Source organism: Pyrus communis, chromosome 14 (assembly GCF_041283825.1).
Source record: "Pyrus communis isolate YQ-2024b chromosome 14, ASM4128382v1, whole genome shotgun sequence".
In the NCBI taxonomy this organism is placed as follows: Eukaryota; Viridiplantae; Streptophyta; class Magnoliopsida; order Rosales; family Rosaceae; genus Pyrus; species Pyrus communis.
The window spans coordinates 1,741,902-1,756,740 of record NC_142578.1 but is presented as its reverse complement, the minus strand read 5'-3'; the positions used below and the strand labels follow the sequence as shown (position 1 = coordinate 1,756,740).

Below are 14,839 nucleotides of genomic sequence, written 5' to 3'. Positions count from 1 at the left end.
AATCAGGCCTCAATGGACTTTTGAAGCATGCATATGACTTGAAATATTGGGAATTAGTGGATCACTCAAGTGTCTATTCAATCACTTCTAAAAAGATAAGCTGATGATCAATTGCCAGAATTCATTGACTGGTATGCACTTAGAGAGTTCAGCATACATATGGATAATGTATATTATATGCATGAGAAGTAACCCTATACTAAAAAATATCTAGGGTTTAAAAAAAACCATATAGACATATTCCTCAAGTGGAAAACTATGTTGTTATAGACTTTTATTTAACTATGTTTTCAATATAGACCTCTACTCAAAAAAAAAAAAAAAAAAAAAAATTGTGCTGGATACAAATATATATACTATATCAACACATTACATAAGCAAGGAAGCTATTTTAGAGTTTAAACCGAAATATTTCCATAGTTAGGGCAAAGGATGTAGATATTAATCATAAAAAAATTGTGCTGGATACAAATATCTATACTATATCAACACAAAAACATAAGCAAGGAAGCTATTTCAGAGTTTAAACCGAAATATTTCCATAGTTAGTGCAAAGGGTGTAGATATTAATCATTAATTTACGTATACTAGTTTAGAGGAAAAGTGCACCATGATTGAAAATTAACATAAAGTGCACCATGATTGAAAATTAACATACTTAATTTGCTATTTTACATTATTCCAAACAGAAAGAAACACAATACACAAAGCTAATCAGAATGTTTTTCAGGCTCTTGTAATTGAGATTTAATAATTGAGAGACAAACTTTCCACTTAGAATAGCTTATGAGTATTGTTGTAGACGTCCCACGGTTTGTCAAAGAATTGAAAGTCGGCAAACTGTTGGTGCTGCAAATTAAGAGTTATGTGGTGTTGTCAGAAGTAGCTATAGCAAACTAATACTTATAAACTTAAATTATCTTGGACATATTATCTGTTTGATTATATGTGCACGTTTGTTATAGCATCAAATATTTTCGATTGTGTACGTTCTTTTTTCTTCATAATTTTCATATACATTTTATATTTTGTTGTGAAAAAATATACATCAGAGAAACTGAAATGTTGTGGGAAGTTAATTACCTCTTGGGAAATTCCAGTACTTTGCTGGAGAGGAGTGAACACTGAAGAAGGGCTCCATTTTCCCATTACCACCATAGCATCATGAGTAGCACCATGATCAACAACCATGTCTTGAATATCTCCGGCTAGGGAGCTGCTTAATGGTTCTTCAACCCCATCGGGGTAAGGTCGCAACGCCACCAGTGAATCAGGCTGATCGTTAGCAGTATTGTTCATATTGTTGTTGTAAGCTGATGATTCTTCCCCACTTTCAAATGGGTTCCAAGAATTCAAACGGCTTAGTTTTGCCTGGTCATTACTAGGCTTCTTTGATCTCTGCATCTTTTCTCTTGTTCTTTCCCTAGCCCTTGCCCTTGCCTTTTCCCTCGAAGCCTTTGCAAGAGGGTGAAATGCGCGCTTCCTTGATTGCCTGTGGACAATCTTTCTCTCTTTGGCTGAGGGTTTGATCCCGCAGCTTCTTACTTTATCATTATCATCGTTGCCACCATTACTAATGTTAATGTTTGTTGGAGCCTCGTCTACGCCGGATAGTATTTCACACGATTCCGAAGTGGCTGGAGACGTGGTTTTGGCACATCTCACCATGTTTTTGTAGTTGAATTTCCGATGGTGATCTCTTGATAGTTTCTTGATTTCGGGTTCTGACTGAATGAGCAACCACTCCACGGTTTTGCTGGCCTTGTCAAATTCCAACACATCTTGCAAGCCAAAGAACTTACGGGCAACTTCGAGGGACAATCTCATTCTCCGGTCTCTGGGGCCTCGGGCAGTGTTGATCTTGCTGTGGCGATCTCTCTTGTTAGTCCTCCTTCTCGGGATCTGCGGCTGATCATCCATGTCCATGTGATGGCCATTTTTGTTGGAATCCCAGTCCACCATTTTAATGTTAACACTTGTAGTAGTAGTCTTCTGATGATCATCCCCTACGACGGTACCGGTGTTGTCATCAGCGGCAGTGGCGGCAGCAGCAGCAGCGGCAGTGGCGGTAGCAGCAGCAGCAGCTTCCTTCATAAAATAAGGTGGTACTTGAGACTCGTGAAGCGAAATCTCAATATGGTCAGGTTCTTGGCGATGGTGTTGCTGAAAGAGTAAAACGTCGTCGTCTTCAAACGGAGAGGGGAAGCAGAGCAAAGACAAAGGAGGGTGATGATGTTGTTGATGAAGGTTTTCTTCTCCTCCTCGTTGTTGCCCGGAGTTGGGATTGGGGTTGGAATTAGTAAAGAAATTGGGGGTTACTGTAGTAATGTCATGGTCAAATGGCCGGCTGTGGAAAAATGGTTGATCGACATGAGGATAAGACACGGGTATTAATTCGTTAACATTATCGGTGTAGTCTGAGGGAAACATGTTATATATCTCCCTCTTGGGCTCTTTGCTTGTTTGGTTGCTTTGAATTTTCAGTGAAATTGCACACCACTAACCCTAGCTAGCTAGCAGCTAGTGGTCAAGCTTGGGATATCGGTCTACTGATGATCGAGACTTGCGCTTTTATAAATGCTTGATGAGGAAGCGATTGCCGCTGAATGTGATTTCAGTGCGCTTGTTTTTCACCTTTTCTGCAAGAGTAGTAAATCAAAATTAAGGGAAGGGATAGCTTTGAGAAAGACAGTCGTGTGTTACCGTATTTACGGCCAGCTGAGCTTAGCTTAAGAAAGACAGATGCTGCCTGCAGTGCTACTCATATATACCTCTATATGCTTGTACATATATGTATATATATTGTACGTATATGTATATATGTACACCTTTACTACATGTACTGTATTTATTTAGTTTCTTTTGTGTGTGCGAGAGAGAGAGAGAGAGAGAGAGAGAGAGAAGGCTAGCTAGCTAGAAAAAGACAGAGAGAGATCGTACATTTACCATCGGTCGTCATCGTAGGAAATAGAAAGGTTCAGAAAGACAGCACAGCAAGAACACCATATGTCCATGGGGGTTGAACTCTTGAATCACAGGGGGAGAGAGAGAGAAAGAGAGGGAGAGAAGCTAGTAAGGTAGTGGTATGGTAAAGAAGCAAGGGAGGGTAGGGGGCAATTTATTGCTGAGTAGCTATCTTTTTCTTAATCTTTTCATCAAAAAGTTAGCCCTACCATTTAGAATATCACTGTGTGTGAAAGGAAGCGAGTGGATGGGAAAACACCTAGTATTTGGCACCACCAGTCCACGTGGTTTGCAGGTCGCCCGGTATAGATCAATTCAATAACCTAGCTTCTCTATCTCAAAATACAAAGACCTTGCACAGACACACCCCACAGTAGCTAGATAGTGTTACGCATGCATGGAGATGGAGAGTGGATTTTGTGGTTTGTTTTGGGAAGATTCAACTAATATTCCATAATCAAAGGCTCGTTTGGATGTGCTTTTAAAATAATTGAAAGTACTTTTAGAGAATATATTTTTGAATTCCAAAAGCACTTTAAGTGCTTTCCAGAATTTACTTGCATGTTTACTAAGGATTGGTTCTAAAAACATTTTCACCAAAAATGTTTTCAGTCATTTTAAAAGTACATCCAAATGAGTTCTAACACTTATTCTTCTTCATTGAATATTGCATGTGGAGTGATGTCCCACGTCAAAAAGTTCAGCGATCTTTCATGTCCTTATAACGAGCTGGTTACTCTTCATATTGCTAATTAATTTTCTAGTGAAACCTCAAAATTCTTAAATGTTATTAGAGACAATTGGCTCACGCGTGAAGCACAACGGTTACACATGATTCATGCAACCTAATATGTATTGCCTACGTGTTTTATTTGACCATTGCCACATGTAACGGGCATGTGAGAATGTGATGTGTTGTCCCACGTCGAAAAATTAAGCAACCTTACAAATTCTTAAAAAAGTTTAATTACTCCTCATATATGATATTTGTTTACAGTTTCAGTTTTGATGCATATCATCATACAAGTCACATTGTTTGCATCACTAATTTTCACTAGTTAGAATAGTCCTTGTATTAATTATACACAACTCACATGAGAAGTCAACAATATCAAAAGCTAAGCAAAATATAAGAAAAAATCTATATGTGTTGCTCCAAGTTTAGCTAGGTTTTCTCTTCTCTCCTTCTTTTGTCTTTTTTGTTATACATAATGATACTAATGTATGAAGTATGAACCTCCCCGTGGCTGTCTAACCCTAGGAAAGGATAATTATTTAACTCAAAGGGGCACACCAACTGTGAGGCATGCCCTCTCATAGGGCAAATACTCCTTTGACTGTGGCATCTCCATTCATGTCGCTGTCACCAAAAGGGAGAGAAGCCTCATCTCTCTCTCTCTCTCTCTCTCTCTCTCTCTCTGAGTACGTATGTCTATTTAAGAATGTTGTCGGGTTCCCTCCCATCCCATGCGTTCTTATCAGCTTAAGGTTTTTAAACGAAATGAAGGTTAAAAAAACTCTCATTGTCAAGAAAAGAGTTGCTTATGCTTGCACTTGCCATTGCGCTATACCAAGACCTTCTAAGAGCCCTAGCCAATGTGGAAAAGACACACACAACCTATCCCATCATTTTATATGAATATACCAGTAGTCCTATCGACAACTGAAAGCCCTCTTTGCATATATATAATACCTACTATTTCCCTTTCTTTCTCAAATTTTATTTCCATTTTCACATGCCGTTCTCTCCCCACTTATATAAGGATTACGATTCTTTCTCCTCCTTTTTCCATCATTTTCTATCTTCTCCTCTCACATTTTCTATTTTGTCTTTCTCTTTCTATAAAAAAAATTAATATAAGATATTGACGTGACTTAACTGTGACCGTTGAAATAGGAGGGGAATGAAGGGAAGGGAAAAAAAGAGGGGAGAGAAACCTACTTCTTTATGGACATAAACCACTTCTCTCTGTCCCTCTCTCTGTCTCTCTAGACTAGTTTTAGCTAAAGCCTGACCTCTTTAGACCGGCATGATAACAAGGACCACATGATGTACCGTGGTTGTTCTAAGGTTGCTTTCAAGGAGAAGATAACTATGAAAGTAAAGGGGTGATGAGTGTACCACTTCTTAGAGTGGGCGCTATAATGTGAGCGTACAATAAAACCCTAAAAAGTCCATGGTTACATTGGTTGCTAGTCTAAGTGCTTTCATTTCCTTGCGGGCGAGGGTCTCTGCCCTGTCTGTACCATGTTCAAATCTGTGGTTCAAAAATTACCACCTTAGCTTCCATCACATGAGCTTGCTAGCTACTCATCAGATTCATTTGGAATATTATGTGAATGTGATCCATCATTTGAGTTTTGTAGGGGATGCACCATTTGCTACATATAGCAAAGGAATTTGGGGGCCCTTGTGTGGGACAAGTTCTTGTGCGGTGCCTATTTCTGGTTATTACACCTCACTTAAAGTCAATTTTCGGTCTATTTCCTGGAGTTTTCTTGTCCCAATGTAGGTTGTTTATGTCTAATTTGATGTTGTAACAGCTAAAGCATTTCAGAGGTACTCACATACTTGGATGATGGGGAAAGAAAGTCCGCATGTTCCTTTTTATTCTCAATATGCTTACTACTGATATTATCTTTCTACTTCATGATTTCCGACTTAATATAAAATTCATGATTAACAACGTTTTAGACCTGTGAGGTTTGGGATGACCTATTTATAATGTTTTTAACCCTAGAAATTCCCTAGGCATCTAAATAGAAATGAGAATAAACAAATAACAAAATATCAAAATTGTACTAAAATAATAAAACCCCGTTTTTGGCAATTAGAAGTTGGAATTCGTCAAATTCTAACCGGACACGTTGTTGTGTCAATTTGGACAACACAGCAAGTCAACATCCATTTTCGGGAGAGTTAGTAATTTTTCATTTACTTTTCTTGATTGCTCTAGTCCAACCTCTTATAAACTTATGTAAGATCACTCAACCCATTAATGTACGACTAATTTTCAACAAGCCATTTCATGTGTGATGAATTTTCAAGTTAATCCGTAGATAACACAATGGGGTGACGTGGAGCACGTGTGGCCGTTTGGCTTTATACGTGGGACAACCTACTCTGATACCAAGAAGAAGTTGACGTTCCACTATAAAATGAATTGGCAATATGGGGAGTATCCCAACTCATAAGAGCAACTCCACCCTTAAAAAATGAGTTGGGGCAAAGTCTATTTAATCCACTCAAATAAATAGTAATTGACTGAAATAAATAGTAATTGGCCAAGTGTATCTCCACCTCTAAAACTAAATAACCTAGTCCATTTTATTAAACTATTATTAATTTTTTATTATAAAATAATTTAAAATTAATAATTTTATTTTTAATTTCTGACATTTTTTATTTATAAAAAAATATTATTAATTTATGACATTTTATTTATTTATTTATTTTAAAGTTTTTTGGCTCAAAAATCTGGACCGTAGATCTAAAAATCGAACGGTCCGGATTATGCCATGTCCCCGTCCCAATTTATTGTACTTTTTGTCCGATATTTTTGTGTTTCGTCCCTTATGTTATTAATTTACGAACCGTAGGACCCACATGAGATTTTTGTCCCCTTCTTGGGATTTTCTTATCCCCTTTTTATTATTTTAAAATCCCTCTCACTATCTTTCTTTCACAACTCTCTCATCTTTCTCCTTCTCTTCACCCCAGACACCCTCTCCCCCGTGCCTTTTCTCTCGGCAAACTCTCTCTCTTCTCTGTGACTCACTCACACACACACATAACAACCCCAAATCAATGCAACGAGGAAGGAAGAGCTTCGGGAACCCCGTGACAAGCCGAGGAACCCTCTAGCAATGCTGTCACAATTCATCGTCTTCCCCGACATGTTGTCGTGATTTTTGATGTTGGTAAGCTTCTAGAAACTCTTGGGATGTGTTTTAAGGTTAGATCGAAGCTTGTTTGAAGTTGTACATACGTGTAAATAGCTTGGAGTAGCTTTTCCAAACTTCCCGATGAACATGCCCCTTTCAAGGCGATTTCTGGCCAAACCACGATGAGTTAGCTAGCGTGCAAGATATCAATCTTTTCATCTCGTTGAGTACTACAACTTTGGTTTTATATCACTTGATTTGGTTGAGTAACGAATAAGTTACGAGCATTTGAAAACTAGCCCAGAAACCGACCAATGTATAGCCTGCAAACGGATCAACCTGACCTAAATCCCTTAGACCCAGATTCAGACCTAGGTTGGGACTCTGCCTAACCTTGTAGCCCAACCCAAATCTTTGGGCCAAGCCCTTAGGCCCAAACCCAAGCCTTCGGCCTAACCTAGAACCAAAACCCCCAAACCTTTGGGCCGGGCTTTTAAGCCCAAGCCCATGTGAGCCCAAACCCTTAACCCAGTCAACCATTGGAATATTTCAAGGAATATTCTTGGAATATTTCAAGGAATATTCTTGGAATATTCCTCTGTTGACTTTTGTTGACTTATTCGAAACTTACCCGGGACTCTTTTTAGGGTAATTTGACGTATTGAATCCATTTTTTACTTCCGTTTTCCCAAATTTAATCGTTTTAGTAGAGTTTTATTAATTGGACCCTTTATGTGCTTAAGTGCGTTTATTAGTGGCAATTATGTTCTTCCTATTTCACACGGCTCTTCGACGACGGAGTATATGTGAGTGGACCCCTTCTAAAATGCATGTTTTAATAGTAGAAATGCATACATGAAAAACATGATTTAATGGTTACGTTTATGAAACGTTTTAGGAGTAAATTAGATTTACACTTTATGATTATCATGTTTTGCTGAGAATATTTTGGGATACCATACTTTATCAAATTTATGTTCTTTGTAGTATATATGATGGATGACTATATACTATTTATGAACATGTTTTTACACTCTTTATAGTATATGTGATTGATGACTATATACTATGAAGATGCTTTGAGATATATGTACTTATGTTGGAAAGATTATATTCAATGTTTTTGTGAGTATCTAGTGGTCACTGTTCTACCTACGGGCGATGATACTTATATTGGCTTCGACTAGGCATAGGTTAGTGGCTTCTACCGCGAGATACTTATACTTTTTAGGGTGGAATGAAATGATTTTCTGGGAAGAAATTCCAAACTGACCCAGAATCACTAAAGTTTTTTCCCGCTTCGACTCCCTCTCTCTATGCACCACGACTTTCTTAGTTGTCGCGACTCCCTCTCTTTGAAATCCATTGTAGAAGAAGCACTTACGGCTCAAAATAGAAGAAGAGAAAGAAAAAAATTGGAGAATTTACAGAGGGAAAACGGAAAGAAAAACAAGAAGAAGAGGAAACAGAAAGAAAACGAAGATGATGAGGAAAAGGAAATAATAAAAAAGAATAAAGTTCCGGTTTTCTAGGCGTCAAAATGGTCTCCAGAGTCTCTAACTTTCTTTGCTGATGTGAGGGATGGGGACTAAGGAATAGGGATGGAGGGGAGGGGTCACACCATAGTGACCACACACATGGTGCTTTATGAAATGGGGAAGGATGCATGCACCTTCTCTTCCTTATGAACCAATGATTTTTTTTCGTATTTTATCATTCTTTTATTATTTTATTCATGAATTTCATACAAGTATAAATTTTTGTAAGTATTATTATGCACTTATTTACAAGATATATAAAAACTTTACCTAAAATCCTCCTAGGCGCTAGGCGCCAGCCTGCCGCCCGACTAGCGCCTAACATTTTTTAAAACCTTGGGTGAAGAAGGAAATTCTTGATGAGGCACATATGTTGGCGTATGCTATGCATCTGGGGAGTACCAAATTGTATCGTACCATTCGTCCATTCTATTACTGGTAAGAGATGTGGCAGAGTATGTGAGGATATGCATTATTTACCAGCAGGTGAAGGCGGACAGACAGAGACCTGAAGGGTTAATGCAAAATATCCCTATACCCGTGTGGAAGTGGGAAGACATCTCCATGGATTTTGTGTATGGTTTGCTGAGCACACGGTTGAGGTTTGATGGCATATGGGTGATTGTAGACCGACTCACCAAGATTGCTCACTTCTTACCTGTTTAACAGACCTACACACTGGAGAGGTTAACACGATTGTTCATTGACAATATCGTTAAACTTCACAGTGTGGCCGTTACCATTGTTTCGGACAGAAATCCAAGATTCACCTCCAAATTTTGGAAAGCATTCAATGACGCCATGGATCAACTGTTGTACAATACTGCCTATCATCCATAAATCGATTGTCAATCTGAGAGGATGATTCAAACCTTGGAGGACATGTTGAGAGTGTCTGTTCTCCAATAGAAGGGTAGTTGCGATAACTAGTTGCCTCTAATCTAGTTTACCTACAACAATAACTACCACTCTAGTATCTGCATGGCATTATTCGAGGCACTGTATGGGAAGGTGTACCGGACATCGTTGCGTTGGACTCAAGTCGGTGAACTAGTGTTAGTGGAGCCAGAAATTATCAACATCATTAATACTAATATCCAGTTGATAAAGAGGAATCTGAAGATGGCTCAAGATCGGCAAAAAAGTATCGCAGACCGACATTCCAGGGATCGTGAGTACGAGATTGGTGACTTTGTCTTTCTGAAGTTATCACCCTGGATAAGTGTAGTTCGTTTTAGTAAGCGGGGCAAATTGAGTCATCGATATGTTGGCCCCTACCAGATTATAGAGAGAATTGGTGCGGTTGCTTATAGATTGGAGCTAACACTAGAGTTATCACAAATTCATGATGTATTTCACGTTTCCATGTTACGGAAGTATGTATCGGATCCCTCCCACGTTATTCAGCAGGAACCGTCAAAAGTGAGTCAGGATGCAAGTTATGTTGAGGAACTAGTGGCGATCATCGGTCGACAGGATAAAACCCTGAGGAACAAGGTTATTTTGTTAGTGAAAGTGTTGTGAATAAACCATTCAGTCGAGGAAGCGACGTGGGAAACGGAAGAACTGATGAGAAGTCAGTATTTGTATTTATTTGTTTGAGTTTGTAATATTGGGGACAAAATTCTTTTAAGGGGGTAGATTGTGAAACCCTGTCCCAAATTATTGTACTTTTTGTTGGATATTTTTGTATTTCGTCCCTTACGTTATTAATTTACGAACCATGGGACCCACATGGGATTTTGGTCCCCTTATCCCCCACCTTACCTGAATCCCCCTTTCCCTTTTTAGGATTTTCTTATCCCTTTTTTATTATTTTAAAATCCCTCTTACTCTCTTTCTTTCATAACTCTCTCATCTTTCTCCTTCTTTTCACCCCCGGACCCCCTCTCCCTCATGCATTCTCTCTCGGAAAGCTCTTTCTCATCTCTGTAAGTCACTCACACACACACATAACAACCCCAAACCAGTGCAACGAGGATAAAAAAGCTTCGGGAACCCCGTGACAAGCTGAGGAACCCTCTAGCAACGCTATCACTATTCATCGTCTTCCCAGACGTGTTTGCATGATTTCCGACGTTGGTCAGCTTCTAGAATCTTTTCGGATGTGTTTAAGGTTAGATCAAAACTTGTTTGAAGTTGTATATACGTGTAAATCGCAGAAAATAGCTTGGAGTAGCTTTTCCAAACTTTTCGACCAGCACCGCCCCTTTCGAGGTGATTTCTGGCCAAACCACGACGAGTTAGCCGGTGTGCAAGGTATCAATCTCTTCATCTCGTTGAGTACTATAACTTTGGTTTTTATATCACTTGATTTGGTTAAGTAGCAAAGAAGTTACGAGTGTTTGAAAACTAGCCCAGAAATTGATCAAAGTGTGGCCTAAAAACGGGTCAACCCGACCCAAATCCCTAAGACCTAGATCCGGACCCAGATTGGAACTCGGCCCAACCTTGCAGCCCAACCCAAATAGTTGGGCCAAACCTTTAGGCCCAAACCTAGGCCTTCGGCCTGACCCAAAACCAAAACCCCCAAACCTTTATGCCAGGCTTATGAGCCTAAACTCTTAACCCCAATCAACCAAAACCCCTTTGGACCCAAGCCTTGGGCCTTCGGCCCGGTAGCCTCAAACCCAGACCCAGTTGGAATATTCTCTAGAATATTCCTATGTTGAATTTTGTTGATTTTTTCGAAATTTACCCGGGACCCTTCTTAGGGTAATTCGACGTCTTAAATCCATTTTTGAAGTCCGTTTTCCCAAAGTCAGTCGTTTTAGTAGAGTTTTATTAATTTGACCCTTTATGTGCTTAGGTGCGTTTATAAGCGGCGATTCCATTCTTCCTATTTCACACGGCTCTTCGACGACGGAGTATTTATGAGTGGACCTCTTCTAAAATGCATGTTTTAATAGTAGAATGCATACATGAAAAACATGATTTAATGGTTACGTTTATGAAACGTTTTAGGAGTAAATTACATTTACACTTTATGATTATCATGCTTTACTGAGAATATTTTGGGATACCATAATTTATCAAATTTATGTTCTTTGTAGTATATATGATGGATGACTATATACTATTTATGAATATGTTTTTACACTCTTTATAGTATATATGATGGATGACTATATACTATAAAGATGCTTTGAGATATATGTACTTATGTTGGAATGATTATATTCAATGTTTTTGTGCATATCTAGTGGTCACTATTTTGCCTATGGGCGATGATATTTATATTGGCTTCGGCCAGACATAGGTTGGTGGATTTGGTCAGGAGATACTTATATTGGCTTCGGCAGGGCGTAGGTTGGTGGCTTTGGTCGTATGACACTGATATATGATACCACTAGTTAGCACACTATACGATATATGTTTTATGAAAGTTTTATGGCATGCTAGGGTTTTTGGAAAACCTATTATATATTACGCTATATGAGTTTTCATAAACTTTGGGGGTTAGTACGTTGTTGAATAATTATGTTTTTACTATTCATATATCAACTTGGTCACTCATATTTGTTTTACGCCCCTTCAGGACATAGGAACAACGCATACGATCCGAGCTACGAGGCATTCCCCTACCAGTGACATCGTGCCATCCTCTCTACTTCGTCATCACTTGTAACAACACATTTTTGCTCATATTCTTAAGTAGATGTACGCTCTGAATATGTCATGCATTACCACTATCATTATTATTATTGGCAGTTGAATATTATTATATTATTTTTTAAGGTTTATGCTGGAATATTACATTGTGTAGTTCGTGCGAAATTTACATGCATGTTTCACATGTTCTCAGCATATGCATTCATTAAATGGTTTGCGTCACACTCGGGTGTCGGCCAGCACGCGGCCATCCCGATGTCTCCTGAACATCGAGATCAAGGCGTGTCAAACTCCACCCAAATGAATAGTAATTGACTGAAATAAATAGTAATTGCCCAAGTACATCTCCACCTCTAAAACTAAATAGCCTAGTCCATTTTATTAAAATATTATTAATTTTTTATTATAAAATAATTAAAAAATAAAAAATTATTTTTAATTTCTGACATTTTTTATTTATAAAAAATATTATTAATTTGTGACATTTTATTTTATTTTATTTTAAAGTTTTTTGGCTGAAAAATATGGACTGTTGATCTAAAAATCGAACGGTCCAAATTGTGCCATGTCACTAGCCGTACATTGGGTTTGAATTTCAAATTTTTTTGACCGTTGGAAATCCAATGGTCGAGGCTTAGCCATGTGGCTCATGTCTCGCGCCCCTTTAGTGTTTTTGTAGTAGGGGCCCGGCGTGTCGGGGACACGCAAGCATCTTTCCTGCACGCCTGATGCAAAAAAAATGTGTTGTCCACTGACGTTATGCGTTGCCTACCTCAGCCCATTTTGGCCCGCCCTACAAACTGGCTTGGACTTTGAGCTAGCCTATTTTTAGGGGTGGAGGGGTTTATTTGGGTGCTAGCCTATTTTTTTAGGCTTGGGGCGAACCTAAAAGATAAGGCTGGACTTAAATGTGTGACTCATTCTCAACATTTGACACGCAAGTCATTGATTGGCCACTTTGTGGAGGCGTGGGTGCTACCTAATAATATTCTACGACCGATGTTGTACGTTTACGTACGGTTCCTGTGCGCAAAGCCTTAGTTTTTGGACCTGGATCCTCTCCTGAGCTAATGGAGAAGATCCTCCTCATCAATCATCGTGGACTGTTGAATTTTTATCCAACGGCTACAAAGAGGGGGGTCCCTTTAAAGTTATAATGATTGTAGCCGTTGGATAAAAATCCAACGGCCCATGATGATTGATGAGGAGGATCCTCTCCATTAGCTCAGGAGAGGATCCAAATCCTTTTTCTTCTCCCATGACTCATGAGCACCGTGTATTGTTATTTATCAAGTAGCTTCTCATCTTACTCTAAAATGAAAGCACCTAGCTAGCGTTTCTGCATGTCACACACACACACACACACATACACACACACACACACACATATATATATATATATATCAGTATCTTTTTAGGTTTTATTATGGGAAATGTTATTGACACTCCCAAAATTTCATTCTACACTCCTCACAAATGTATTTTTCTTTCCAAACATAGAAAGTTTGGAGTGTAGAATGAGAAATTTTGAGTGCCAATAACAATTCCCTTTATTATATATATATGGCCATACTAATTTCAAGCCAATATTGACTTAATTTGGAGTGTATTTGACTAGTTTTGGCGTTTATAGAATCAAACGAGCATGTATTTTGAGTAGTACTCGTCGATACGAACGAATTAGCAAATGCCTTGGCAGAAAGAAAAATAAAAACTAAATATTATGTTCATCTTGGACGAATGACATGAAGAGTGAGGAGAACCAACTAAACTTAAAAGAAAAAATTTTACCGCTTTCAAATAAAGAACAAAGTCTCGGCTTATTTGATTCTTTAGGACTCTGAACCTAGTCTTGTTATGAGAGTTATTTATCATTATATTACAGTAGGCCCTTCTGTGATGAGATGTACATCCAACGGAATAACATACGAAGATGATGCCAAAGAGATACACACAGATTAAGGTTGAAAGAAAATTAGGTTTTTGAGAAAACTAGTTTACCGTGTAAGGTGGAAGGAAGTAATGGTTTCACGCTAAACACGTTTTAGCAAGGGGAGTGCTACTCACACACTTCTTTTTATTTCTCACACATCCTTTGTTAATTTCTGTCATTTGATCTTTTTTAATTCAGTTAATTCGATGGTCACAAATTAAGAAAGTGTGTATAAAATAAAAAGGGTGTGTGGTACACCCCTTTAGCAATAATTGGGAAAGAAAAATACAAAAACAATCTGGATAAGAAAATTATGAAAGGTACTTTGTCTGCTAAGTACAGTTTTGATCGTATCTCACAGAAGACATTTTTCTCTATTTTTTTAAATTAAGATTGTCTTTTCCTTTGTTTCTTTGTGGGTCTGATACGATTCCTGGGGAATAGGACAAGTTCTTAAGTATAAGGTGGGTACAACAAGAGATAATTGATTAATAAACTGTTTTAAGCGGCTATACTCAGAAAACGATGAGTGTACTGTGTGTGCGCGTGTGTATCCCACTTTATATGATTTTTCTTCACCACAAAAATGAAATTTTGTAATTAAATTTCACACGTTAAACAAATGATGGTCTTTGGCTCCATATATGTAGGGTGTAGTTTTGGGACAAACCAAGGACGACAACATTTATAATAATTTACTTGATCTGGTATTCTTTTTAGCTCGAATTATAAAGGAGATAATACAAAGCAAGCCCAGTAAAACTAGATAAATTTTATACAAGTCAAACTCGAACATGGTATTTGACTTTGCTTGTTCACACTTTTAAATTATTACGTGAATGTACTTCTAAACCATAGTACTAAGTGATTGCACTTTTTTTTTTGAAAATTAAACGAGAGAAAAATA

The 14,839-nt window shown here is 38.2% G+C and overlaps 1 protein-coding gene and 1 long non-coding RNA gene across 3 annotated transcripts; one reads left to right on the top strand and one right to left on the bottom strand.

The window, feature by feature from the left end:
* Positions 1-639: 639 nt before the first annotated feature.
* LOC137711895 (transcription factor TCP18-like) lies at positions 640-3,080 on the bottom strand. Of its 2 annotated transcripts, none has more exons than XM_088683876.1 (3): positions 2,947-3,080; positions 1,084-2,639; positions 640-849 (listed from the first exon to the last, which is right to left on the bottom strand). In XM_088683876.1, the coding sequence occupies exons 2-3, from the start codon at positions 2,428-2,430 to the stop codon at positions 775-777; spliced, it is 1,422 nt and encodes a 473-aa protein (XP_088540002.1). In that variant the 5' UTR covers positions 2,431-2,639; positions 2,947-3,080; the 3' UTR covers positions 640-774. The 2 variants fall into 2 exon arrangements, with proteins under 2 accessions (XP_088540002.1, XP_068307154.2); XM_068451053.2 differs by having other exon boundaries at positions 2,941-3,074.
* Positions 3,081-6,685: 3,605 nt separating this feature from the next.
* LOC148691070 (uncharacterized) lies at positions 6,686-12,164 on the top strand. Its single transcript, XR_015955919.1, has 2 exons — positions 6,686-6,885; positions 11,926-12,164. It is a non-coding gene; the product is annotated as an uncharacterized LOC148691070 (long non-coding RNA).
* The last annotated feature ends 2,675 nt before the right edge of the window (positions 12,165-14,839 follow it).

Bases quoted from the DNA above. Each gene is read 5' to 3' on its own strand.
- LOC137711895 (XM_088683876.1), bottom strand. From the start codon at position 2,430: ATGTTTCCCTCAGACTACACCGATAATGTTAACGAATTAATACCCGTG. The intron at 850-1,083 runs GTAATTAACTTC...CTTAATTTGCAG, and splicing joins GTACTGGAATTTCCCAAGAG to CACCAACAGTTTGCCGACTT.